Source organism: Lithobates pipiens, unplaced genomic scaffold (genome assembly GCF_037356315.1).
Source record: "Lithobates pipiens isolate NorthernLeopardFrog02 unplaced genomic scaffold, aLitPip1_a1.2 Scaffold_19, whole genome shotgun sequence".
NCBI lineage: Eukaryota > Metazoa > Chordata > Amphibia > Anura > Ranidae > Lithobates > Lithobates pipiens.
The window spans coordinates 573,525,812-573,553,334 of NW_027507764.1; the positions used below are offsets into that span (position 1 = coordinate 573,525,812).

At 42.9% G+C, this 27,523-nt stretch overlaps 1 protein-coding gene across 1 annotated transcript in view; it reads right to left on the reverse strand.

Annotated features, from left to right (window-relative positions):
- FAM135B (family with sequence similarity 135 member B) overlaps positions 1-27,523 on the reverse strand; it is a 181,747-nt gene that overhangs the window by 136,460 nt on the left and 17,764 nt on the right. Inside the window, exons 3-5 of the mRNA XM_077493377.1 lie at positions 18,067-18,206; positions 14,549-14,619; positions 8,562-8,735 (exon numbers count right to left, since the gene is read on the reverse strand). Of these exons, the coding sequence (XP_077349503.1) occupies positions 8,562-8,735; positions 14,549-14,619; positions 18,067-18,206 (385 nt within the window). The remainder of the gene's footprint in view (positions 1-8,561; positions 8,736-14,548; positions 14,620-18,066; positions 18,207-27,523) is intronic.

Below are 27,523 nucleotides of genomic sequence, written 5' to 3' on the forward strand. Positions count from 1 at the left end.
GGGGGGGCGCACCCGTGCACTCTTAATGGACGGGCCGACCCTGGCCAGGTTCCAGACAAGGAGGGATAACTCAGGGAAGGCTCCTTCTCCGATTCATACATTCTATGGTGTGGAGACAGTACAGGCTGCAGAAACATCCTCTGCCTATTCCAGAAAGGGAATAACAAGCATTAGGTCTGGTTAGTAAACAGTGAGGGACATATCTTTATATCGTTTAGGAGGCTGAGTGGCAGTGTGTTTTAGTTTACATTTTTTTTTCATTGTGACCTTTTTGCACACTGTACTTGTAAATATTGTAGCACATGAATAACTCCCATAAAGTTTGGGCTTTTTGGAAACCAATGTGTTTTTATTTACCCTGTGGGCTCATCCCAAATAGCAAAATGCACCGGCTACCTATGCCCATATCACATATGATGGGGGTTTGCAAAGGTATGACATGTTCAAGGAGTAGGCGGGTTAAGGTAGTCTTCCAGCCTGTGGGTGGCACTATGCCGCTGCCACAGGAGAAGTGTCCTGGAACGTTTATTTCCACAGAGCACCAATCATTCATTCATTTTGACTATTTCAGCTCTGAACATAGTTGTTATGGCTTGTTAGTCCCTTCCTTGAATAGCTAGAGGGAGGATGTTGCTGCAGTCTGTACTACACACCTCCACACCACTTACTAGAGTATATGAAGTGAAGGAAGAGCCTTCCCTGAACTATACCTCCTTGTCTGGAAACTGACCCAATGCTAAAGACTGTTCCTCACAAGAAAGTTCCTCTCCCTACCACAAATTCACCCAGAAGTGTGCCAAATTATGTGGGGTTCCTTATTTAAAAAGTTCCCTCACGCAAGATGGCCACCAAAGTCTTTTTAGAATTTGGTGTCCAATAAGACTACCTTCCTCTCTCGTGGCACTGTACAGAATCTCTATGCGAGCATTAGACATGTGCAGAGTAAAATATTTTGTTTTCGGAATTTCGTTTTCGTCTGAAAACTTAATTTATTTAGTTACTCCCGAAATTCATTTTTATTTATTTCGTTTTTCGTTCAAAAATTGCATTCGTCCGAAAATCCACATGAATTACGGTCGAATCTGTCTTTGAAGGCTTATGGTGTCTGTCGAATGTATAAAGAAGATTCGACGGAGCTAGTATATAGCATACTTTAGAACCCTATTAAAGTCTATGGGACTCCAACGTTCAAAATCTAAAGTGCTCATTTTAAAGGCTAATTTGCAAGTTACTGTCCTAAAAAGTGTTTGGGGACCCGGGTCCTGCCCCAGGGGACATGGATCAATGCAAAAAAAAGTTTTAAAAACGGCCGTTTTTCGGGAGCAGTGATTTTAATAATGATTAGTGAAACAATAAAAGTGTAATATTCCTTTAAATTTCGTAGGGGGGGGTTGTCTATAGTATGCCTGTGAAGGGGCGCATGTTTCCCGTGCTTAGAACTGTCCCTGCACAAAGTGTCATTTATGCAGGAAAAAAAGTCCTTTAAAATCACTCGCAGCTATTATGAATTGTCGGCTCCCGTAATACAGAGAACACTCATTGAAAGTCATTGATAAAAAAATAAATAAATAAATAAATAAAAAAAGTGTGGGGGTCCCCCAAATTCAATTACCAGGCCCTTCAGGTCTGGTATGGATATTAAGGGGAACCCTGCCTCAAATTTAAGAAAAAATTTGACGTGGGGTTCCCCCTAAATATCCATAACCAGACCCTTCAGGTCTGGTATGGATATTAAGGGGAACCCCGCGTCAAATTTAAAAAAAAATTGACGTGGGGTTCCCCCTAAAAATCCATACCAGACCCTTTATCCGAGCACGCAACCTGGCAGGCCGCAGGAAAAGAGGGGGGACGAGAGAGCGGCCCCCCCTCCCTCCTGAACCGTACCAGGCCACATGCCCTCAACATTGGGAGGATGCTTTGGGGGTCTGTGACCCCTCAAAGCACCTTGTCCCCATGTTGATGAGGACAAGGGCCTCATCCCCACAACCCTGGCCGGTGGTTGTGGAGGTCTGCGGGCGGGGGGCTTATCAGAATCTGGAAGCCCCCTTTAACAAGGGGACCCCCAGATCCCGGCCCCCCCCCCTGTTTGAAATGGTAAGGGGGTACAAAAGTACCCCTACCATTTCACAAAGAAAGTGTAAAAAATGGTTAAATAAAACAAACACACTTGAAAAATTTCTTTATTAAAAATAAAAAAAAGATTCCAGCGGCGGTAATCCACTCTTGCTATCCAGCGACGGACGATCATCTCTCCAGCGATGTCTCATCTCATCCAGCGCAGCGATCCATCCTTCTTCTGTCTCCGTGGAGGAGACACTGCAAGGATTCCGGCGGCTGACGTTTCTTATATACGGAGGGCGGGGCCACCCGTCACCTGACCCCGCCCCCCTCTGACGAAAGGGGAAACCCGGGGTTCCCCGTGACGTATAGGTGACCCCGCCCCCCTCTGATGTAACGGAAACCTGCCTGTGTTACATCAGAGGGGTGCGGGGTCACCCATACGTCACAGGGAACCCCGGGTTTCCCCTTGCGTCAGAGGGGGGCGGGGTCAGGTGACGGGTGGCCCCGCCCTCCATATATAAGAAACGTCAGCCGCCGGAATGCCTGCAGTGTCTCCTACACGGAGACAGAAGAAGGATGGATTCGCTGCGCTGGATGAGATGAGACATCGCTGGAGAGATGACCGTCCGTCACTGGATAGCAAGAGTGGATTACCGCCGCTGGAATCTTTTTTTTATTTTTTTATTTTTAATAAAGGAATTTTTCAAAAGTGTGTTTGTTTTATTTAACCATTTTTTACACTTTCTTTGTGAAATGGTAGGGGTACTTTTGTACCCCCTTACCATTTCAAACAGGGGGGGGATGGGATCTGGGGGTCCCCTTGTTAAAGGGGGCTTCCAGATTCTGATAAGCCCCCCGCCCGCAGACCTCCACAACCACCGGCCAGGGTTGTGGGGATGAGGCCCTTGTCCTCATCAACATGGGGACAAGGTGCTTTGAGGGGTCACAGACCCCCAAAGCATCCTCCCAATGTTGAGGGCATGTGGCCTGGTACGGTTCAGGAGGGAGGGAGGGCCGCTCTCTCATCCCCCCCTCTTTTCCTGCGGCCTGCCAGGTTGCGTGCTCGGATAAAGGGTCTGGTATGGATTTTTAGGGGGAACCCCACGTTAATTTTTTTTAAAATTTGACGCGGGGTTTCCCTTAATATCCATACCAGACCTGAAGGGTCTGGTTATGGATATTTAGGGGGAACCCCACGTCAAATTTTTTCTTAAATTTGAGGCAGGGTTCCCCTTAATATCCATACTAGACCTGAAGGGCCTGGTAATTGAATTTGGGGGACCCCCACGCTTTTTTTTTTATTTATTTATTTATTTTTTAATCAATGACTTTCAATGAGTGTTCTCTGTATTACGGGAGCCGACAATTCATAATAGCTGCGAGTGATTTTAAAGGACTTTTTTTCCTGCATAAATGACACTTTGTGCAGGGACAATTCTAAGCACGGGAAACATGCGCCCCTTCACAGGCATACTATAGACACCCCCCCCCCCCCTACGAAATTTAAAGGAATATTACACTTTTATTGTTTCACTTTAATCATTATTAAAATCACTGCTCCCGAAAAAACGGCCGTTTTTAAAACTTTTTTTTGCATTGATACATGTCCCCTGGGGCAGGACCCGGGTCCCCAAACACTTTTTAGGACAGTATCTTGCAGAATCTTTTCTCTCTGTCAAATCTTTTTTCTCTGTCGAATATTTTCTCTATATAATCTTGGACTAATAGAGGTAAGGTTAAGCACATTCGACCACAGGTTCTATAGACACAGATTGTTGTCAGAGTCATGTCGAATCTCCTATTCTATATCGAACTGTTGTAACAATGAAAACGAAAATAAAGCATTTATTTATGTCGGATCTTTTGTTTTTCGGATTTTGTGCTTTCGTTATCGTTTGTCAAAACGAAAACGAAAATAGCTGAAATTCGGACGAAAATGCATTCGGACGAAAACGAATGCACATGTCTAGCGAGCATAGTTGTTTGAGATGCTGCCATAACATCATTATCTCATGATTATGACCCGCCTTACCTACAGGATTTGTAATCTCTTTATAGAGCATTCATAATCTCAAAAGGTCTTTGTTGCTCATTTTGGAAGACAAGCACCAAAATGTTGTTGATGTTGAAGACAATGGAAGCTTGATGTACATTGTCTTTATTATTGGGATACTCCACATCCATCATTCATTGCAAGATGTGAAAGTTGCATACAGGTTCTTTCACACATAATCACTTTGCAATGTTATACACATGAAAGACAAACTTAATGTTTCCTTAAGGGACTGGATTTATTTTGGCACAGAAATTGAGAAACAATTATTTAAAAAAAGTTCCTAAATGGGATCTAGTCCATATTATAATTTTTGATGGGAGTCTATGCCCTTTATATGTTGTTTTGTTTGTTTTTACTTTTTCAATAAATTTATCAAATTGACAAATGTGGATTGTCGATGATCATATACAGATACAGTATTACTGATGAACACAATTTTTTTGGGTGGAGTTTGGAGGCTAAGCCAGGGTTTTACGTTCATGTTTTCATTCATAGTTCATAGATTAAACCGGCGGCGACTCCGCATTTTTGAGTTTGTATTATTACCATTTGTGATTGGGGCCAGGGCCGTTTTTAAGACAGGGCAAAAGGGGCAGCTGCCCTGGGCCCTGTCGCTGTTGTGGGGCCAAAAACAGCAGCCTCATACTTGCCAATGTTCCCAGTTTAAATTCCCTTGTCCCTTGAGGTTTTAGTCCTGTGCTGTGTCCCGATATCTCAGCGTGAAGTGCTGCTACTAATGCTGCCCAGCTCTACCCTATTGTTGTGTACAGATGACTCACCTGCAGACCCTGTGTTTACATGTAAATTGCCAGCATTCATATGTAAATAGCGGCAGCCAGTGGCATTGATATGTATATCATGCCCCCCTGAGGTCATGTCCACAGAAATCTCTAGCAACCAATCAACAAGCAGAAATCATGTGCCGTAACCTCTAGCAACTAGTCAGTGAGCAGTAATGATACACTGTAACCTCTGGCAACCAATCACAATAGCTGCCTGATCTGATTCAGTAAACTGATTTTGAGTCTAGCTGCTATTCATTATATGTCTCAGAGCGGGCGGAGAGCAAAACTGCATGGGGGGGGGGGGCCCAAGAAAAATTTTGACCAGGGTCCAATCAGTATTAAAGATGGCTCTGATTGGGGCTTTGAGGTTTTAACTTTTTCTTTGCGTGATTAGGTTCCTAAAACGCTTGGGGCACCCCTGGGGTCTTAGATGGTAATACTGATGGGCTTGTAGTATACTATGAAAAATAATATGTGAATTTTCTTCTTACCTACAACTTCAAATCGTTCTCTGGCAGTGCCTGTATTTCCACCTTATATTTTGTGCCCAGGTTAGGCTTCATATAAGTAAAGTGATCATGTGTACTGGGCATTACACTCTCAGCTTTTTAATTCTTTGATATACTAGCATGTTTAATAAATGTGATTTATTTTAATTTTTGAGCCAATATTTTGTCTTTTTTTAATTTTTTTATTTCTATGTGTTGATACGTATGGCAACCTCATTTTATAGATAATAAATTGGTTTTGGTCAAGAGATTAATTCTTGCTTTGACAACAACTACTGCAAAGGGGACTTGGATCGCTTAGGAAAAGGCCAAAAGGTACATGCCCTGGGTTTCAGAGCTTGATATGCTTCTGATGCTTAAATGGAACCAGACTGTTGATGGTTATAGAATTAAAATGCACTTGTGAATTGGTGGGTGTTCATTTAGAAAAATTACACATTGAATGGAGTACAAGTTTCAACAGATAAATAAACAATCAAATAAAGAAATAAAAAGTACCTAGACATTTCACTAAGAAAGACCATACCACCTATTCAGACAGGATTATATGCTCTGGAGAAAGGAAGATAGGAGTTTAAAGCTGAAAAAGTGGGAAGTATCATGGCTACACCAAACAGTACCTCCTTGGGGGTTAAACTATTAATTATTTTAATTTATTGCATTTTTTTTCTTTTAGGTTAAAGATTAGCTGACTTGGTGAGGTGTAGGTTAGCTTTTAACCTACAATGGAGTTATTAGAATGTAACAATTTGTTCTTTGACCCTTACCTCTGCAATATCACTGTTTTTAAAGTGGAGGTCCACCCTAAAGTGGACCTTCCGCTCGTTGGAATCCTCCCCCCCTCCGGCGGCCACAATTGGCACCTTTCAGGGGGGAGGGGTGCAGGTACCTGTACAGTACAGGTATCTGCACCCACTTCCGGCGTAGATTCTGCAGAAGGCACGCCCCTTTCCGCAGAATCTATGCCCCTTTCCGAAAGTCCCCCACTGCCTGCTGGGAAACACATGGATCCCAGAGACAGCGGGGACCATCCTTATTGTGCAGCGCGACTCGCGCATGCGCAGTAGGGAACCGGAAAATGAAGCCGAAAGGCTCCATTTCCTGATTCCCATACCCAAGATGGCGGCGGCAGCACCCGAGAGACGATCGAGACATCGGCTTCGGGTGCCGACATCGCGGGCGCGCTGGGCGGGTAAGTGTCACTATTTTAAAAGTCAGCAGCTGCAGTATTTGTAGCTGCTGGCTTTTAAAAAAAAAAAAAAACAGCGGACTCCCGCTTTAAGGCATAGTCCACTGCAAAAATTTAATAAATATACCCACATTAAAAAAGAAAAAAAAAAACATTTTTGCATTGAAGCCTGTTAAGCATTGCAACCACAATACATGTATCTTGGGCAAGCCAGGATCTAAGGAGGTGCTGGGGGCACTTATAGGAACTCTGATGTAAGGGGGAACTGGGATGAGGACTACTGATGTAAGGGGCGACATTTATAGGAACCCTGATGTAAGGGGGAACTTTGATGAGGACTCCTGATGTAAGGGGGGGGGGTGGACACTCATAGGAACTCTGATGTACGGGGGAACTTTGATGAGGGCTCCTGATGTAAGGAGGGACACTTATAGAAACCCTTATGGAAGGAAGGACACTTATAGGAACCCTGATATAAGCGGGAACTCTGATAAGGACACCTGATGTAAGGGAGGGACACTTATAGGATCTAGACATGTGCACACTGAAATATTTTGTTTCGGAATTTCGTTTTCGTCCAAAAAATACATTTATTTAGTTACTCTCGAAATTTGTTGTTATTTATTTAGTTTTGTTAAAAAATGAATTCGTCTGAAAATCTGAAATAGTTAAGGTCGAATTTGTCATTGAAGGCTTATGGTGTCTGTCGAATGTTCTAAGACGGAGCAGCTAAACTGTACGACGCCGCAATCGTACATTTCCGGCCGAATGTTCCGCCTACAAGCTATAGTAGAATTCTAATGTTGTATGACACTAGTAGTAATTATATTTATTAATTATTATTACTAGTCAACCAACATTAGCATTCTTCTATAGCCTATGGGCGGAGCATTTGATAATAAATGTCCGCTCGCTGCGACTGCTACGTTGAATCTTTTCTCTCTATGTCGAATAATCTTGGACTAATAGAGTTAGGTTAGGCACATTCAACCTTTTTTGCTATTGTCTCTATAATGTCAAATCTTTTCTCTCCATGTCGTATCTTTTCTCTCCGTGTAGAATAATCTTGGACTAATAGAGCTAAGGTTAGGCACATTCAACCACAGGTTCGATGGACACAGATCGCTATTGTCAGCGTCATGTCAAATCTCCTATCTATATCGAACTGTTGTCACAACGAAAATGAAAATAAAGCATTTGTTTATGTTGGATCTTTCGGTTTTTGGATTCTGCACGTTCATTATCGTTTGTTAAAACGATAACGAAAATACCCCAAATTTGGACGAAAAAATGCATTTGGACGAAAAGGAATGCACGTGTCTAATAGGAACCCTTATGCAAGCAGGGACACTTATAGGAACCCTGATGTAAGGGTTGAACAGGCTTCTGCATGGTTTTCCTCCCAGGCCCAGGTCAGTACAGAGGCACTGATCTTCAGTTATGGGGCTGAACGACACAATGAATAGACTACAAGTAAAGTGACATCACTGCACTTGTGCTTCATTGAGTTCTACGAATCCCTTTGTTGCAATGGGACTAGAAGTCTCTCCATTCACAGATCCCTATAAATGGATCAGTGGATGGATGACATGACTGTTGCACTAAATTGAAAAAAGAAGATCCAGGGAGAAGCACCCCACAATTAAGGTAAATGAGGGTAACAGGTTGGGAAACATGGCCATGTTTAATGTTGCACCATAAATATTAGTGAAGCATGGTCAAATGGTGGACTAAGCCTTGAATTACTTTTTCTGGTTTTGATTGGCATGGTTTTTATTTTCCAGAGGACGACTATATGAAACGGCATTGTTGTTGATGCGGAAGGAGGTCAGTCCAGAAAAAATAGTTTCCCACTCTCGGATTATTTTCAGTGCACTTCAGTTTTGTACGGTAGGACAAGCGATTGCTTACAAGGCCGTGCAGGCATGAGAGGCAGGCATCTGCTGTGTCTGGTACTGTACCTGGTAAACGGCTGATGTAAGGCTAGCAGTGAAGCGTGCACCGTTAAAGAGATCACCGACAAGTGGAAATAGTCGAACATGACAGGAACATGGTGGTGCAAACCTCTTCGCGGATGAAAATGAAGACCTAAAGTGCGGTTGCTGATCAGGGGGACGGCAGAGATGTCTTTCAGCCTGGAAGAAATGTTTACACTTGTTAGCGACGCTCGTGTTGTTTTTTCTTGTTAGAGATTCCAGAATTTTATCAGAAGAAACTTGACAAAATGCTCAGCAAAAACAGGAGCAGAACTATAGGCGTGTTATGGATCTATCTGCGGGAGGCAAGGGAGATGACTACTGTGCCTGGACAAGATCCTCTGGCAACCAAGAAAGACAGAAATGAAGGAAGGAGGGAAGAAAGACAAGGAAGGGAAGAAGGAAAGAAATAATGAAAGAAAATTGATAAGATTAAAGTTGAGTTATACTTTATAATGGGGGAAAGAAAGGAAGGAAGGAAGAATCAAAGAAAATGGATGAAGGTAATGTTTATCTATAGTTATATATTTTTTAAAATAGAATAAGGATACATTAACCAGAAAGAAAAAAGGAAGGGAGGAAGGAAGGAAAGGAAGGAAGGAAGGAAAGGCAGAAAAGAAAAACATGAAAGAAAATAGATGAAGTGAAACTTTATCTAGACTTAAAACATTTGTTTTCAATGCAATATGGATATGAGGAAAGGAAAAGGAAATAGGAATGGGAAATGGAAAGGGAAACATAAAGAAAAGGAAGTTTATGTATATTTAAAACAAAAAGAATAAGATAAGGAAAGAACAGGAAGAAAGCAAGGAAGGAAAATGAATAAGGTTAAAATTGATGTATACTTAACATATTATTTAATAGAATAGGGGAAAGAAATGAAGGAGGAATCAAAGAAAATGGATGAAGGAAATGCTTATCTATATATATATATATTTTTTTTTAAATAGAGTAGAGATTCACTAACAAGTAGGGACAAGCCGAACACCCCCACCCCCCCCCCCCCCCCCCCAGTTCAGTTCGCACCAGAACTTGCGAACAGGCAAAAGATTTGTGCGAAACACGCGAACACCGTTAAAGTCTATGGGACACGAACATGAAAAATCAAAAGTGTTAATTTTAAAGGCTAATATGCAAGTTCTTGCCATAAAAAAGTGTTTGGGGACCTGGGTCCTGCCCCAGGGGACATGTATCAATGCAAAAAAAAAAGGTTTTTAAACGGCTGTTTTTTTTTTAGTAGCAGTGATTTTAAGAATGCTTAAGGTGAAACACTAAGAATGAAATATTCCTTTAAATATCCCATGTATCCCAGTACCACAGCAAAATGACATTTCTAAAGGAAAACATGTCATTTAAAACTGGCCCTTCAGGTCTGGTATGGATTTTAAGGGGAACCCCACGGTAAAAAAAAAAAATGGCATCGGGTACCCCCCCCCAAAATCCATACCAGACCCTTATCTGAGCATGCAACCTTGCATGCCGCAGGAAAAGAGGGCCACATACCCTGCAAATGGGCAGGGTGCTTTGGGGTCCCCACAAAAACACCTTGCCCCCATATTGATGGGGACAAGGGCCTCTTTCCCACAACCGTTGCCCGGTGTTTGTGGGGGTCTATGGGCAGGGAGCTTATCGGAATCTGAAAGACCCCTTTAACAAGGGGACTCCCAGATCCCGGCCTCCCCCTATGTGAATAGGTACTGGGTACATAAATAAAGGAATTGTCCCAAACTGTCTCCTGTCATTTTCACTTTTTTTGACACTTTTTTGGGTGAATGTGTAGGGCAGTGTTTTTCGACTCCAGTCCTCAAGGCGCCCCAACAGGTCATGTTTTCAGGAATACCCTCACATGACATGGCTTTGGTAATTACCAAGGCAGTGAAACTGATCAAATCACCTGTGCAAAATAATGGTTAGACTGAAAACATGACCTGTTGGGGCGCCTTGAGGACTGGAGTTGAGAAACAAGAAACACTGGTGTAGGGTTAAAATGTACCCAATACCCATTCACATGGGGGGGTTGGATCTGGGGGCCCCCTTGTTAAAGGGGGCTTCCAGATTCTGATAAGCTTCCTGCCCTTGTCCACATCGACACGGAGACATGGTGCTTTGGGGGACCCCAAAGCACATAACCCCATGTTGAGGGCATGTGGCCTGGTACGGTTCAAGATACGGTTTGGGGGGGGGGGGTGCTCTCTCACCCCCCCATTTTCCTGCGGCCTGCCAAGTTGCGTGCTAAGGGTCTGGTATGGATTTTGTGGGGGAACCCTCATGCCATTTTTTTATTTTTATTTTGGTGGATGGGGCGGGGGGGAACTTTTTTCAATGATTTTAATGTATATTGTCGGGATCCGACAATACATTACAGCTGCGAGCAGTTTTAAATTAAATTTTTTCCTTTACAAATGTAATTTTGCTGCTCTCATTTAGAACACTATGTACGGCCGCTATGTAAACAGCCTTACATAGTGTGGCTCTCACAGCAGAGCACGCTGTGATTGGCAAAAGCATGCAGGTCAGGTGCATGCTTTGGCCAATCAGCAGCCGTCAATACACTATGATCTCGCAGTGCATTGATGGTCTCGCAGTTCATTATGAGGCGTTCTGCAGGCGCTCGAGTTTCCCGCGAAAGCCCCATAATGTTCTAAATTCGGCGAACGGTCGATGATCGAGACAAACTCATCCCTATTAACCAGAAAGAAAAAAGGAAGGAAGGGAAGGAGGAAGATAGGTTGGGAAAGGAAAGGAAGGAAGGAAAGCAATGAAAGGTAGGAAGGGAATGAAGGAAAAAAGGAAAGAAAGAAGGGAAGAAGAGAAAGGAAGAAAAGGACGGAAAGAAAAAAAATGAAAGAAAACAGATGAAGTTAAAGTTTATCTAGACTTTTGTCAATATAATATGGATATGGGGAAAAGAAAGGAAAGGAAAGGAGAGGAGTGGAGATGAGATCTATATCTAAAACTTTTTATTAATAAAATAAAGAAAGAAAGGAAGGAAGGAACAAGGAAAGAAAATCAAAGAAAATGGATGAAGGTAATGTTTATCTATACATATCATTTTTATGGTAATTGAATAGGGATATGTGAACAAGAAAGAAAAAACGAAGGAAGGAAAGGAAGGAAGGGAGGGAGGGAGGGAAAAGAAGGAAGGAAGAGAAAGGAGGAAGGAAGGAAGGAGGGAATTAAAGAAAACTAATGATGTCAATTTGTATCTATACTTTTTTTTTTTTATAGAATAGGGATACATGAACAGGGAAAGGAAAGGGAAAGGGAGTTTATCTATATTTAATATGTTTTATTAAAAGAATAAGGATGAGGAAAGAAAAGGAAGATAGGAAGGAAGGAATCAAAGAAAATGGATGAAGTACATTTTTATCTATACTTTTTTTTTTAATAGAATAGGGATACGTGAACAAGAAAAAGGGAAAGGCAAGGAAAGGAAAGGCAAACGGGAAAGCAAAAAGGGAAAGGGAAAGGGGAAAAGGAAAGGGAAAAGGAAAAGGGAAGAAGGAAAGGGCAAGGGGAAAGGGAAAAATTAAAGTAAGGGGAGATGGAAAAAGAAAAGGGAAAAGGAAAAAGGAAAGGGCAAGGGAAAAAGAAAAAGGAAAGGCAAAGGGGGAAAGGAAAAAGAATGGGAAAGAGGAAAATGAAAGGGCAAGGGAAAATGGGAAAGGAAAAGGCATCTATAACGTGATTTTTTTTCATTTGTTTTGTTTTTTATTAAGTTTTGAATAGCTTTGGGAAAGGTTAGAGCCCCCCCCCCCCCCCCCCCGGATTTCATTGTAATCTAAGGCTCTGAGAGATTTCCCCTCATTTTCTGTTCCTGGGATAACCTTTTACGAGGTAGGAAGTCTCAGAAAATCTGCTAAAATGGAACAGAAAAATAAAAAGCTGAGAGAGGTTTTACCATTCCCTTATTTAGGCAAGCCATACATGGGTCCAATTTCGAAACAAATTTTCGTTCGTATTTTGCACTATTAGCGGGCTGCAGCAACAGCCAATTTTCGTACGGCAATCAAATTTGAGTAATCGGACATGTTGGAAATGTTTTGAAAAACAAACGATTTTCTAATCAATGATGGGAGACTCGTGCGAGAAATGTAATCGAAAAAGAAATGCGCATGTGCAAGAAAAGAAAATTCCCGGAAAGAAAAGAAGATTCCCAGCCACGAAAATTCTTTTCTGTAGCTTGGTTGGCCAAACTTCGAAATCAATGGTGGCAACCATTGGATCACAAAACGCACAAATTTTCTGATTTTCTGAAAATTCTTTCGAAATTCGACCCATGTATGGCTGACCTTAAACTGTATCTCTAAGCACAACCTTTTTCTTTTAGTTTTGGATAGAGTAGGGAAGGGTTAGATCCTCTGTCAAATTATTGCAGCCAGTTTCCTCATTGGGGAAAATCACCCTCGATTTGTACTGATGACCACTGTACCTGATAAAGAGGAGAAATCCAACATTTTGGAATTGTCCTCAGAAGAAGAAGAAGTGAATGAAAATAGTCCAGTGGGGGACACCTGGCAGTTCCTGTTGCGTCTCTGCTACAGGAAGTGAAGGAACCTTTCCCTAACGGTGTACAAAACATAACCTGGCAGGGATTGGAACCCTTCCTTACTCTATCCAAACCTAAAGAGAAAGATTTGGCTACAGATACATTTTCATGTAAAACAATTAGTTATAACTAACATTCTAAACCCAAAAACAAAACAAAAATGTATATATGCAGCTTACCAGTCCTTAGATGTGGTAGTTAGATGTGGTAGTTGTATTAGTTTTATTTCAGGCTAGATATATTTTCAGCAAGTACAAAAATGACCTATTGATCTTGCCAGAAATGCCATGTGGTGTCACTTCTTCATGTGAGTGATAACTCCAAAAACACAAGCAATATTAATTTAGCTCTGCTGGATACCAACTTCTCTACCACCAACCCCCCAGTCCAGTGAAGTCCAGTCAAGGTCACATCCCTTACTGCCTCCATAGATACAGTGTAGTTAGTGAACGTAGCCACCCTGGGGCAGGAAGTATTTTTATTTGCAGAATTGACTAGGTTATGGTGGAATTTCACTCTCTCAATCAACATTGATTATTTTTAATCCTAATTCCGCTAGTAAACATATAGGAAAATATAACATATTATTTATTTTTTAACTTTTTTATTTTACATTTCTTCAGTTACTTCCTGGTTTTCAGGCCTAGGCAAATGATGTCATACATCCCAGGAGTCTTCAGGAGGGAAGTTTCTCAGCTAAGCACACCCTCCTATCTGCATGCCTGAGATAAGGGCCGATAGATTCCAGGAAGTAAATGCCACACAAATCATCTGCCCTTTTTTTTCGAAGTATTTTTTTTAGCAAAATAAAGTATGGCGACGTGGATGGATGGGGGAGTTTGCTTTGAATATAAAAAATGGATTTAATAGCATTTTTGATTTACAGAGTAGTCCAGCTTTAAATCATGAACAAAAATAAAACTGATGCAGCCACCATGTCTAATAATAATATTACATTTATTTACATTGTTTACCCTTAAGCCCTTGTACACACGGTCGGACATTTCGACAACCAAATCCGTCGGTTTTTGTCCGACTGATTTTGTCCGAAACTGTTGCATACACACGGTCGGACAAAGTTGTCAGAAAATCCGATCGTACTTAACGTGATGGCGTTATTTCGTTAGGACAGGACTACGTTCAGGCTAGTAGCCAATAGCTTTGGTCTAGGAATTGGATCTGAGCATGAGTGGCACTTTGTCCAATCGTAATTCTCTACCCATGATCGGACAAAGTCCGATTGGAGCATGTTGTCAGAAAATTTTGTAGACAAGTTGGAAAACTTGGTCCGTCGGATACTCCGACGGAAACAGTCCGATGGAGCCCACACATTGTCGGATTATCCGACAAAACGGTCCGATCGGACATTGTCCATCGGAATATCCGACCGTGTGTACAAGGGCTAAGGCATTGCGGTACTCACTGCTGCTCGCTGTCTGTAAAATGAAGGTCTAACTTCAGTTGGAAATCCACTTCACTGAGAGCATCTTCTACCTGAAAAACAGAACCAACACGAATTACATAAGGTAGGTAGTGCAAAAATAAGGATTTAATTTCATTAGTAAAAACAAAAAAAAAGATTTCAATTCTGAGTTTAAAAATGTCTAAACGATTAAAATAAAATAAAAATGATAAATTATGAAATGGCTTTAACTGCTTCAGCCCTGGGAGATTTTTACCCCCTTTTTGTGATTCGGCACTGCGTCGCTTTAACTGACAATTGCGCGGTCGTGCGACGTTATACCAAAACAAAATTGACGTCCTTTTTTTTTCCACAAATAGAGATTTCTTTTGGTGGTATTTGATCACCTCTGCGGTTTTTATTTTTTGTGCTATAAACAAAAAAAGAGCGACAATTTTGAAAAAAAAAGCAATATTTTTTACTTTTTGCTATAATAAATATCCCCCAAAATATATAAAAAAACTAATTTTTTCCTCAGTTTAGGCCAATACGTATGATTCTACATATTTTTGGTAAACAAAAATCACAATAATCGTATATTGATTGGTTTGCTCAAAAATGATAGCGTCTCCAAATAGGGGATAGATTTATGGCATTTTTATTATTATTATTTTTTGTTAGTAATGGCAGCGATCTGCAATTTTTATCATGACTGCCACATTATGGCGGACACATCGGACACTTTTGACACTATTTTAGGGCTATTGTTATTTATGCAGCGATCAGTGCTATAAAAATGCACTGATTACTGTGTAAATGACAATGGCAGGGAAAGAGTTAAACACTAGGGGGCGATCAAGGGGTTAAGTGTGTCCTAGGGAGTGATTCCAACTGTGGGGGGGGGCTACCACTGACATGACCGCGATCACTGCTCCCAATAACAGGGAACAGTAGATCCCTGTCATGTCACTAGGCGGAACGGGGAAATGCCTTGTTTACATAGGCATCACCCCATCCTGCGGCTCAGTGACACGATCGCGGGACACTAGCGGACATCGAGTCCGCGCGACCCGCGGGCACGTGCGCCCGCCAACCCCCGCCAATTAAAGGGGACGTACAGGTACGCCTATTTGCCCACCGCTGCCATTGTGCCGATGCATATCGACATGCAGTGGTCGGCAAGTGGTTAAAAACCATACAGTAACAAAGAAGTTTTCTGCCTTTACTGGCAAAGTGGATATATACGTTCCACCACTGCTGACCAGGAATGACCAGAGCTGAGAATTTTCTTTTACCTAAATTTTGGGAAAATGCATTGGAGTCAATTGAAATTTTTTATTTTTTTTTTCCCCTTTAAACTTTTTATTGAAGATAATATTATTAGTACATATTTTACAATAAAATACGATATATAATATGAATAGAGAAACTTCTCAAATAAACATATAGGAGTAAAAATAATAAATGTATGTCTTAAAGATAAGGTATATGAGTATGTGTAAACTTTTCTGCACTTTGTCAAATGATAATTATTATTGTTAGTACAATATGCAGTGGAATTTTACCCAGAGCATAGTGAATGTGGTGACATTTCACTTAGTAAAGAATAATACCCAATCATGCGCAAGGAAAAAATAAATAAAACATGGTGATTTGCGTGAACCTGAATGGGTGGATGGAAGTCAGCCATAGGTGTGCGCAGATTGTTGCATTAAGGTGTGCGCCCCAAAGTTTACATATATACACACACTTTTATAAATGAATGTATTAAAACATGGACAATGTCAGTAGAGCAGTAGAAAGTATCAGTAGGCCAGTGGATGGTGTCAGTAGCTTTTTATTTTTATTATTATTTTTTCCATTTTTTTTAAATTCTTTCTTATAATATTATTTTTAGGTTGTTTTTTTTTTTTACACATTTTTTAGGAGCCCTAAACAGACCCCTGATGTCTCGCTTTTTGAGACAGAGAAAGGGACTGAGGACAGAGACTCCCCAGTCCCTTTCTCTGCAGCCTCAGCTGCACTGGACAGTGAATGAATAGGAAGTGTTCTCTGCTAAGCAGCTTCCTGTTCCTTCACAAACACAGTTTACTATGCTTCAGTTATGAATGGACACCGGAGCGATATCTACCAATTACTCACTGTATTCATTCGGAAAATGCAGGGGCTGGTAAATGACGTATTTACCAGCCTCTCCAACCGGGCGCACCCCCCTCAGCAGCTGGCAGGAGAGGAGGGAATTCGGTGGTGGAGGTTGGGGTGGGACCTTCCAGATAGGAGAAACGGCACTGTACAAGGTGATTAGGGGGCAGCGCAGTGCGCACGCTTATGAAGTCAGCAGAGTTTCACCTCATTTATCGAACTCTAGGGAAAATTCTCTGCAAAATGCAACATCCCTTGCAAAGCAAAGCAGCCTATTTGCCTTTAGTAAATTAGCCCCAATGACAAATGACCATTGACTGAAGCTCAACGTATTTACCAGCCTCTCCAACCGGGTGCACCCCCCTCAGCAGCTGGCAGGAGAGGAGGGAAGTCGGCGGTGGAGGTGGGACAGGGTGGGGGGGGGACCTTCAGGATAGGAGAAACGGCACTGTACAAGGTGATTAGGGTGCAGCGCAGTGCGCACGCTTATGAAGTCAGCAGAGTTTCACCTCATTTATTGAACTCTGGGGGAAAATTCCCTGCAAAGTGCAACATCCCTTGCAAAGCAAAACAGCCTATTTGCCTTTAGTAAATTAGCCCCAATGACAAATGACCATTGACCGAAGCTCAACTTTAATATATAACGTTATAATTAAAAAAAAACAATACTTAACCCCCTTAAATTCCCCCTCCCCCCTGTAGCAAAGAGTGACAACCTGCAGCCATTGCCACCTGCTGGTGGTCCGTGATCAGTGCTACAACAGTCATGCTTCACAGTTGGAATTGCTTAAATGCAGCTTCGAACACTCAGTACAATCAAAGGTGTACCCCCCCCCCCCCACAAACTACATGCAGGGCCCCAGATGCATGGATTCCAATGTTTTTTTGTTTTTTTTTAGAAACACATGAATAGAGCCCAAGGCTCTAATTGGCCTCAAAAAAGGGTGGGCTCGGGGTTCAGAAGACTGTGCCCTGAGCCCATCCGGACTAATATTCGCTATTGTCTTCCTGATTCTCCTCACGGCCAATCAGCAAAGCGGGTCCTGAGACCCGTCACCTGATTGGCTGGGAGCAGAATTGATCCCATTGGCCTCCTAGGAGGAGGAGGGAGGAGATGCATGGCGGAAGCCACCATGACGCGGAGGAGGAGGAGATGCAGAGGAAGCGCTGCCCGTGACCTAGATGGGGTAAGTGTGGGGCTGGTGACCGACTTGGGGGGGGGGGGGAGCTTGGTTTGCAGGTGACTTGACTTGACTGTGTTTGCCGCCCCCACCAAAAATATACCACCAGCCGCCACTGTTTCTGAGTGGCGGTAAAGAAATGACTTTAAATTGAATTACTGCATAGTGTAAATTGGTTTTCATATACTATACACAATAGTAACACCAAGTACAAACCCGTTCTCCATCCAGGAAAAGGTCGGCTTTGAACAACATGACATCATTAATATCAATATCTTCATTCCTGTAAAGGATTTGGAAGATCCGACTGTACACGATATTATCATACACACATGGAGAATATGCTCCAGGGTCATCTGTAACAGGAAGAGAAATTCATTTATTTTTTCTTTGTAACATTACCCAAACTTCTTCAATAAATGGAACAAAGCTAATCTTTAAAATTTTATCTATGGACTTATTGCTTTGGCAATAATAATTGTTAATACATGACATTAAAAGCTGCTTCTTAGCCTGCTAGATTTTTTTTTTTGTTTTTTTTTGTACATTGAGTCTTACATGCACAGTTCAGAGTACAATTTTAGCATGCCGAGATGATGGAACTCCCGTTCATGTGTGGAAATTACATCATCCCTGGCTAATCAAGAGGGCTGAAGACTCTGGACCCAGAAGAGGACTGGGAAAAGATGTCAGCTTGGTATGGAGCTATGAGGGGGAGCATGGTTATCACATCACTTTAGTGGGGCACTTTGCAAGTTAAGTGTGCCATAATATGCAATGCTGAGCATATTTGCACATTATGGCATGAGTTCTGAAGGACCATTTTAATTAAAGTAGTTGTGAACCCATGTAACACTGTGCATTGTTACTGTAATGCAGATCTTTATTTTGACCACAAGACGGCAGTGTTCAGCCACTCTGTTCATCATAAGTTCAAATACAGGCGTGCAGAGGACACAGGGAGTTGTATGCTGGAAGCAAAACTACACAGCCCAGGAGCAATTGCCAGGGGACGGAAGCATATACAGGAAAAAGTCCAGGAACACAGGGGAAAAGAGAGAGATGCTTTGCTACTGGAAGAATGTGTGGAGGAGATCTGTGTGGAGCCACTTGGACCCAGACTTTACTGGGTTGGCCCAGGAAGAGTCATCTTAAATGTAGCATAGCTTACGCGTTTCAAGGGCTGTGCCTCCTGATTAAGATTGCACAGCCCTTGAAACACATAATCTATGCTCCCATGAATGGACGCAAATCCAGTGTTGGAACTGGACTGGATAGTGATACAAGCACTTTATCCTATACTTTTATGAGTACATTGGAATTTGTTATAGTAATTAAATGTCTAATGGCAATGCACTAGGCCAGTGTTCCCTTTTTTTGCTTTTATTTCAGTGTGGCTTTCCCCAATCTAAAGTCTGCAGCAAGGCTTAAAGGAGAAGTCCAGCCAAAGCTCATTTGGCTGGACTTCTATGAATCACAGGGGTGTAGTTAGTTTTGCACTCCTGTGACCCGTTTTCAGCAGAGAGTGGGCTGAAGTCTGTTCTCCTCTGATGTCACGGATTTCAGTCCAGCAAGCACTGCGTTATCCTGACAATGGGAGTCTGGATCTGCCAGGTGCCTGGACTGACACCCACCTCAGCCTCTCAGCAAGCCGCTGGGAGGCTGAGATAGCCGCTCCCTGCCCCTCCACAGCTCAGTGCTCCAATGAGCGAGGAGGAAGAAGAGTGGAGAGCTGTGACTGACAGTCTACAGCTCTCTGCTCGGGGAACTGTGAGAAGCGAGCCATCGGCAGTGTTCATTGGCTTGGTTCTCAGTGCAGAGGCGCCGGGGAACAGATGCAGCATCGGACCTATGCTGCATCCAACTAGGTAAGTGTGAAACTGAAAAAAAAAATCCCATACTTTTCTTTTAAGTGGGGTTCAGGCTCCCTGTGGCAACTGTCTCATAGCTGGTTCCACAACTGAGAATATGAGCAGCTTCTGGACTACCATTCAGATCTACATCTTTGAGGGTCATTCTACCTTGAGCACTGAAATTTGTATTTTGTTCATTTATCTATCACAGACAATGATGGACTGGGGTTCATTTGTAGACAAACTGGAACAGTCCACACATACATGGCTGAGGACCATGAAAAGTCCATAGTCTCCTTCCATAAGGGAGCAGTCAAGCTGCCAGTCCAGAAATGCTTCAGGGGCAAACAACCCCCTGAAGCATGTAGATCAGTTCAGAGGAAAGACAGCAAATCAGGTAAGACCATCAAACCAGGGCCTTAGCCAATTTACCAACTCTCTGACCACCTACTAGGTACACCACTCCAGAGATTGGTCAGAGCATGGCAAATATCCAGCCCAGGCATTGGAATGTAAAACAAAACAATATAAAGTTGGCGCACAAATGACTGGACTCTTTAAGAGCGCTTGGCTATCTCGTGGGATGTTCGTTTATTTAAATAAATGTCCTGTAGGTGGTCTCAATGTGCGGCTGTTAACCCATTATGGACTTGGCAAAAAATGGATGCAGCAGAAAAAACGATCAAAAACAGCGCATCAAAGGGACTAGTAGATTGATGTGAAAAAGACTTTAAAATGTCATTTATTAAATGTAAACAATGAACACAGACATCTGATCCCTGCAGGATCTAAAACACATAAAAAACACCAATCATAAAACGGACAGATGTTTGATAATGAAAAGCTCCTCAGATCTCTCAATTAAAACTTTGGAAAGGTGAAAACCAAAGACCAATGTGTACAGCTATCGAATGCCTAATGAATGCAATCAATCATCTGAAAGAACCCAGAGCGTTGTATGAAAAGTCAGTGTAAACGAATGGAACAACGTTCCTAGGGACACTCACTTCATAGGTGTTCAATGGGCTGCAGAGCTGATGAGTCCAGTCTGATGACCGAGGGGGAGGTGTTTATTTCAGCTCCATCTGAAGCGTTCGGCTTGGAGGCAGAGGTGTAGTGCTGCACGCTGGGTGGTAAGGATCAAGCTTAGTCACCAGATGATATCAGCTGTACACATAGGCAGCTTAGAGAATGCTGCACTGCTTGCAGCAGGAGAGTCGGCATAGCAACCTTCCCCTTCACAGCCTTCCACGTGACAAGCCTCTCATGTGATCCACAGCCGCTCGGACAAGCAGCGCTGCAAGCAGTGCAGCATTCTCTAAGCTGCCTATGTGTACAGCTGATATCATCTGGTGACTAAGCTTGATCCTTACCACCCAGCGTGCAGCACTACACCTCTGCCTCCAAGCCGAACGCTTCAGATGGAGCTGAAATAAACACCTCCCCCTCGGTCATCAGACTGGACTCATCAGCTCTGCAGCCCATTGAACACCTATGAAGTGAGTGTCCCTAGGAACGTTGTTCCATTCGTTTACACTGACTTTTCATACAACGCTCTGGGTTCTTTCAGATGATTGATTGCATTCATTAGGCATTCGATAGCTGTACACATTGGTCTTTGGTTTTCACCTTTCCAAAGTTTTAATTGAGAGATCTGAGGAGCTTTTCATTATCAAAACATCTGTCCGTTTTATGATTGGTGTTTTTTATGTGTTTTAGATCCTGCAGGGATCAGATGTCTGTGTTCATTGTTTACATTTAATAAATGACATTTTAAAGTCTTTTTCACATCAATCTACTAGTCCCTTTGATGCGCTGTTTTTGATCGTTTTTTCAGGCATTTGAATGTCCTGCCCTGAACTTTGGAAGGTTCTTCATACAATCAAATCCCCAGGCTGTGGAGCTTTGAACAGACCTGGGCAACCTATCTCAGCTCCTATGATTACATAGAAAGCCAATAACTAAATTTGCCTAGCATCCTATCCTAGGAGGATGCTACATCTATAAGATTTTATTGAATGCATACAGTGGTGTGAAAAAGTGTTTGCCCCCTTCCTCATTTCCTGTTCCTTTGCATGTTTGTCACACTTAAGTGTTTCGGAACATCAAACCAATTTAAACAATAGTCAAGGACAACACAAGTAAACACAAAATGCAATTTGTAAATGAAGGTGTTTATTATTAAAGGTGAAAAAAAATCCAAACCATCATGGCCCTGTGTGAAAAAGTGATTGCCCCCCTTGTTAAAACATACTATAACTGTGGTTGTCCACACCTGAGTTCAATTTCTCTAGCCACACCCAGGCCTGATTATTGCCACACCTGTTCACAATCAAGGCATCACTTAAATAGGAGCTGCTTGACACAGTAAGGTCCACCAGAAGATCTTTAAAAGCTACACATCATGCCGAGACCCAAAGAAATTCAGGAACAATTGAGAAAGAAAGTAATTGAGATCTATCAGTCTGGAAAGGGTTATAAAGCCATTTCCAAAGCTTTGGGAATCCAGCGAACCACAGTGAGAGCCATTATCCACAAATAGCGAAGACATGGAACAGTGGTGAACCTTCCCAGGAGTGGCCGGCCGCCCAAAATTACCCCAAGAGCACAGCGACGACTCATCCAAGAGGTCACAAAAGACCCCACAACAACGTCCAAGGAACTGCAGGCCTCACTTGCCTCAGTTAAGGTCAGCGTTCATGCCTCCACCATCAGGAAAAGACTGGGCAAAAATGGCCTGCATGGCAGAGTTCCAAGGAGAAAACCACTGCTGAGCAAAAAGAACATCAAAGCTCGTCTCAATTTCTCCACAACACATCTTGATGATCCCCAAGACTTTTGGGACAACATTCTGTGGACCGATGAGACAAAAGTGGAACTCTTTGGAAGGTGTGTGTCCAAGTATATCTGGCGTAGAAGGAACACTGCATTTCATAAAAAGAACATTATATCAACAGTAAAATATGGTGGTGGTAGTGTGATGGTCTGGGGCTGTTTTGCTGCTTCAGGACCTGGAAGACTTGCCGTGATAAAAGGAAGTATGAATTCTGCTGTCTACCAAGAGATCCTGAAGGAGAATGTCCGACCATCTGTTCGTGTACTCAAGCTGAAACGAACTTGGGTTCTGCAGCAGGACAATGATCCTAAACACACCAGCAAGTCCACCACCGAATGGCTGAAGAAAAACAAAATGAACACTTTGGAGTGGCCTAGCCAAAGTCCTGACCTGAATCCTATTGAGATGTTGTGGTATGACCTTAAAAAGGCCGTTCATGCTCGAAAACCCTCTAATGTAACTGAATTAGGACAATTCTGCAAAGATGAGTGGGCCAAAATTCCTCCAGGACGCTGTAAAAGCCTCATTGCACGTTATCGCAAACGCTTGGTTGCAGTTGTTGCTACTAAGGGTGGCCCAACCAGTTATTAGGTTTAGGGGGCAATCACTTTTTCACACAGGGCCATGATGGTTTGGATTTTTTTTCACCTTTAATAATAAACACCTTCATTTACAAATTGCATTTTGTGTTTACTTGTGTTGTCCTTGACTATTGTTTAAATTGGTTTGATGTTCCGAAACACTTAAGTGTGACAAACATGCAAAGGAACAGGAAATGAGGAAGGGGGCAAACACTTTTTCACACCACTGTAACTGAATTTAAGGGTGTTTTTTAATTCCCTGTGTACCTAAAGAAAACAATAAATACTGGAACCCAAGGTGCTGCAAATAATCATATCATAAAGGCATTCCTATCTATGTGTAGAAAATAATTTGAAGCAGTCCTGGGCTGCAAAGCTAGACTGCTACACTCTATATGAGAGCAGCGGTCTCTCTACAGCAGTCCTACATGCGCCTCCCTTCCCCACTGACTCAACACTAAAGTTCTCCAATTAGGAGGCTGAGGTTTACAGATTGAACTCTAAATCAGTAGGGAAGAAGGGGTGCATGTAGGACATCTGTAGAGAGACTGGTGCTCTGGCATACAGTGCAACAGCCCAGCTCTGCAGCTCATGACCCAGCCCAGTAACTAAACTGCTGCTGATTATTTCCTTTCACAAAAATAAGCCTTTATGACATAATTATTTCCAGAGATTACAAATTATCCCTTCAGCTTAAAGCAAAACTTCACCCAAAGGAGGAAGTTCCACTTCTTTGCACCCCCCCCCCCCCACCCCCAGGTGCCACAGTTGGCACTGTTTGAGGGAGGGGGGATCGGGTACCTGGTTTTGACAGATACCTGTTGCCACTTCTGGTCAGATCACAATGGGGAAAGCAGTTGTCACTACCAGAAACTGTTGAGAGGAAGCCTATAGGACCAAGGAATAAGGTGGACATCCCCTAGACCAGCCATTCTCAACCGGGTTTCCATGAAACTCTAGGATTCCTCCAGAGGTTGCTAGGGATTCTTTGAACTGTGACTGATGGTGCCTGCATAATTCTGGGGTCAAAGCCAATTGGCAAAGCCGGCCACATGACACCTATGATCTTTTCAGATCTCTGTAATGGCCCGTACACACGATCGGAAATTCCGCCTGCAAAAGTCCGATGAGAGCTTTTGCTTGGAAAATGCGATAGTGTATATGCTCCATCGGACTTTTGCTGGCGGAATTTCGGCCAGCAAAAGATTGAGAGCAGGTTCTCAATTTTTCGGTGGGAAAAAGTTCAGATCGGAAATTCTGATCATCTGTACAAATTCTGATGCGCAATATTCCTACGCATGCTTGGAAACAATTTGACACATGCTCGGAAGCATTGAACTTAATTTTCTCGACTTGTCGTAGTGTTGAACGTCACCACGTTCTTGACGGTCTTTTGTGTGACCGTGTGTATGCAAGCCAAGCTTGAGTCTAATTCCGTCGGAAAAAACACCCAAGATTTTTCTGAAGCCGCGTACACACGGGCGGACTGTCTGGCCAACTAAGTCCGTCAGACAATCCGACGGACAGTCCGTCCTACTTTTGAATGAACGGACTTGACCACACACGATGAACAGACAGTCCGTCGAAAAGCTTGCGCGATGACGTGTACAGCACGTACGACGGGACTAGAAAAATGACGTCCAATACACTGCAATGCAACCTTCGGCCGTGTACATCCTTTCTGAGCATGCGCCATACTTAGTCCGTCGAACTAGCCTACTCACGAGCGGACTGTCCGCTGAAACCAAAGTTGGACGGACTGTATTACGGAAATTCCGAAAGACTTAGTCCGCCAGACTGTCCGCTAAAAAAAGTCAGCTGAAGCCCACACACGAGCGGACTGTCCGCTGAAATGTGTTTCAGCGGACTAAGTTGGACAGACAGTCCGCCCGTGTGTACGCGGCCTGATAGAAAATCCGCTCGTATGTATGGGGGCATAAGGGTGGCATTCTGATCACAATTGTAAGGGAGGCATTCTTCCTACTGACCACCAATGTAGAATTTTTCTCACTGACTGACAAGGAATTTAGGTTTTAGCAGGGGTTCCCTGAGACATGAAAATTATTTCATGGGAGAAAGGTTGTCCTAGACCAAGGGTACCCAACCTTTTTAGGAGCGAGGGCCACTTAAGCAACTTGGTAACCAGTCGCGGGCCACAATGAGCGGAGTGGGCGGATGACAGGTCACGGCCACTCTATAGGCCCTCCAACCTGATCCACCCAGTATTTTTTATTTATTTTTTGTTTTTTTTAGAGGATCTGAGGCAGGCGGGAGTAAACGGACAAAAGTCTGTTTACATCTGCCACTCTTTAGAAGTGAATTCAGGGTCCGATTGGGTAGGGCCGATCGTGTAAAAAGAGCTTAAGACTTTTTTTTACTGACGTGCTGTGGTTTACCCACACCGGGGGTTGCAGCGTGGTGCACCTGTGTCTATCCTGTGGGTTAACTGAACTTTTCCATAGACTCTGGCGCTGTACAGGAAGCATCAGTTTATGAGGCTCTGCTCTGCAGCCACTTTCTTCCTCTACCACCAGCTTCATTCACAACATTGATGCTATGGTAGGATGGGTTGGCAACCTGCGATCTGGGCTTGCTAACCCGCCATTCCAGAGCAGGAGGTCGCGGGCCACATCAGAGGGCTCCGCGGGCCACATGTGGCCCCCGGGCCACTGGTTGGCCACCCCTGTCCTAGACTAAGCAAGCATTACATCCTGAACATTTTTTTTTAGGGTGACTGAAGTTCAGCTTCAAATAACGGGCAGGTTTAGTTTTTAGGTTTTTGGAACTTATCAGCCATTAAAGTATTCTGAAATACCTCATCAAACCCAAAACTGTTTTAGATATCACAGTGAGAAGCAGTATCTAGTCCTACACTGTACAAAGGTCCATTAGGACACTTCTGAATGTTAAGTGATGAGTTGGAAACTGCTGAACATCAGCATTTGTCTCCAAAGAATTGCAGGTTATATACCGAGCTATTGAACACTGTATTGGCCAACATAAAGTAAATGTGTAGTTCATTTCATTTCACAGTCAGCGAGACAAGAGAAGCATTTTGCAACTTGGTTTTCTGATTGCTCGAGTGAAGCATAAACTGATCATATCTCACCCTCACATATTAATAATCTTCCATCAGTTCCTGGCCGCCATCCAGCAGCTCCATAAACATATTGCCATCATTGAGACTGTGCACTATATTTAACTAACGGCTTTATGAAGCAATCCTTAGAGAAACCAATTGTGGAAGCAAGACTTCTTGTTTGTCCCTTTCTACATCAACAACCTATTTCCTAATGAAAAAATCCTGATTCCGAATATGCTAATATGCTACATTAATGAAAAGCAGAGTGATTTTAAGAATACTGACGTTGCCTTAAAATGAATGATTGTTTGTCAAAATGTTGGCAGAATTAGCTTTTTATTTCACTATATGTTTTGCCTATTTTAAATTTACCTAAAACTTGTAATGCCGCGTACACACGATCGAATTGTCCGGCGTACTTAGTCCGCTGAAATGCATTTCACCGGACAATCCGATCGTGTGTGGGCTTCAGCGGACTTTCTCAGCGTAAAGTCCGGCGGACTTGGGTTTCAGCGGACAATACGTTCGTCAGTGTGCTAGTCCGGCGGACTAAGAATGACGCATGCTCAGAAGCAAATTACGAAAAGGAAGCTATTGGCTACTGGCTATTGAACTTCCTTTTTCTAGTCCCGTCGTACGTGCTGTACGTCATTGCGCTAGCAAGCGCCAGACTTTCTGTGTGTCCGTGTGTGGCCAAGTCCGTTCGGTAGAAAGTCCGCCGGACTATCCGCCAGATTGTTTGCTAAGTTTGCCAGACAATTCGATCGTGTGTACGCGGCCGTAGGCAACCTAACTATGTTGCTTTGCAAAAAATAATTTTGACTGTGTGTATTTTATTGTTTGTTTTTCCATAAAAATAAGAAATTAAGGTGTCAGTACTGAAGAACACATTTGTGACTTTTCCTTATTTTTTTAATCCTGTTACTGTTATTTTGGCTCTTGGTAGGCTGTCCTGCTTTAACAACCACCGCTCCATCTTTGTAAATGGCTCTTCCCAGTCGCCATTCCTGCTGAATGTCCTGAAACCGGGTCCAAGCTTGGTCACTATGCGGTCCCCGCAAAGGCTTGGGGACATGCATGTACTCCCACACCAGGTCATCCTCCCACTCTCCCCAGGAGTCCTCAATGTCCATGATGTCAAGAAGGGCATAGGAGTAATTCAGACCCCACTGCAGAGCTGTTCTCCGCTCCACCTTCCCCTGGATCCTGAGGCTTTTGCAAGGAGAACGCAGGCTTTGGGTGACCTCATGTCTAGAAGTGCACATCTTCACTGGTCTCACGATTCGACTTGATTACAATTATCCTGTCAATGATTCAATTT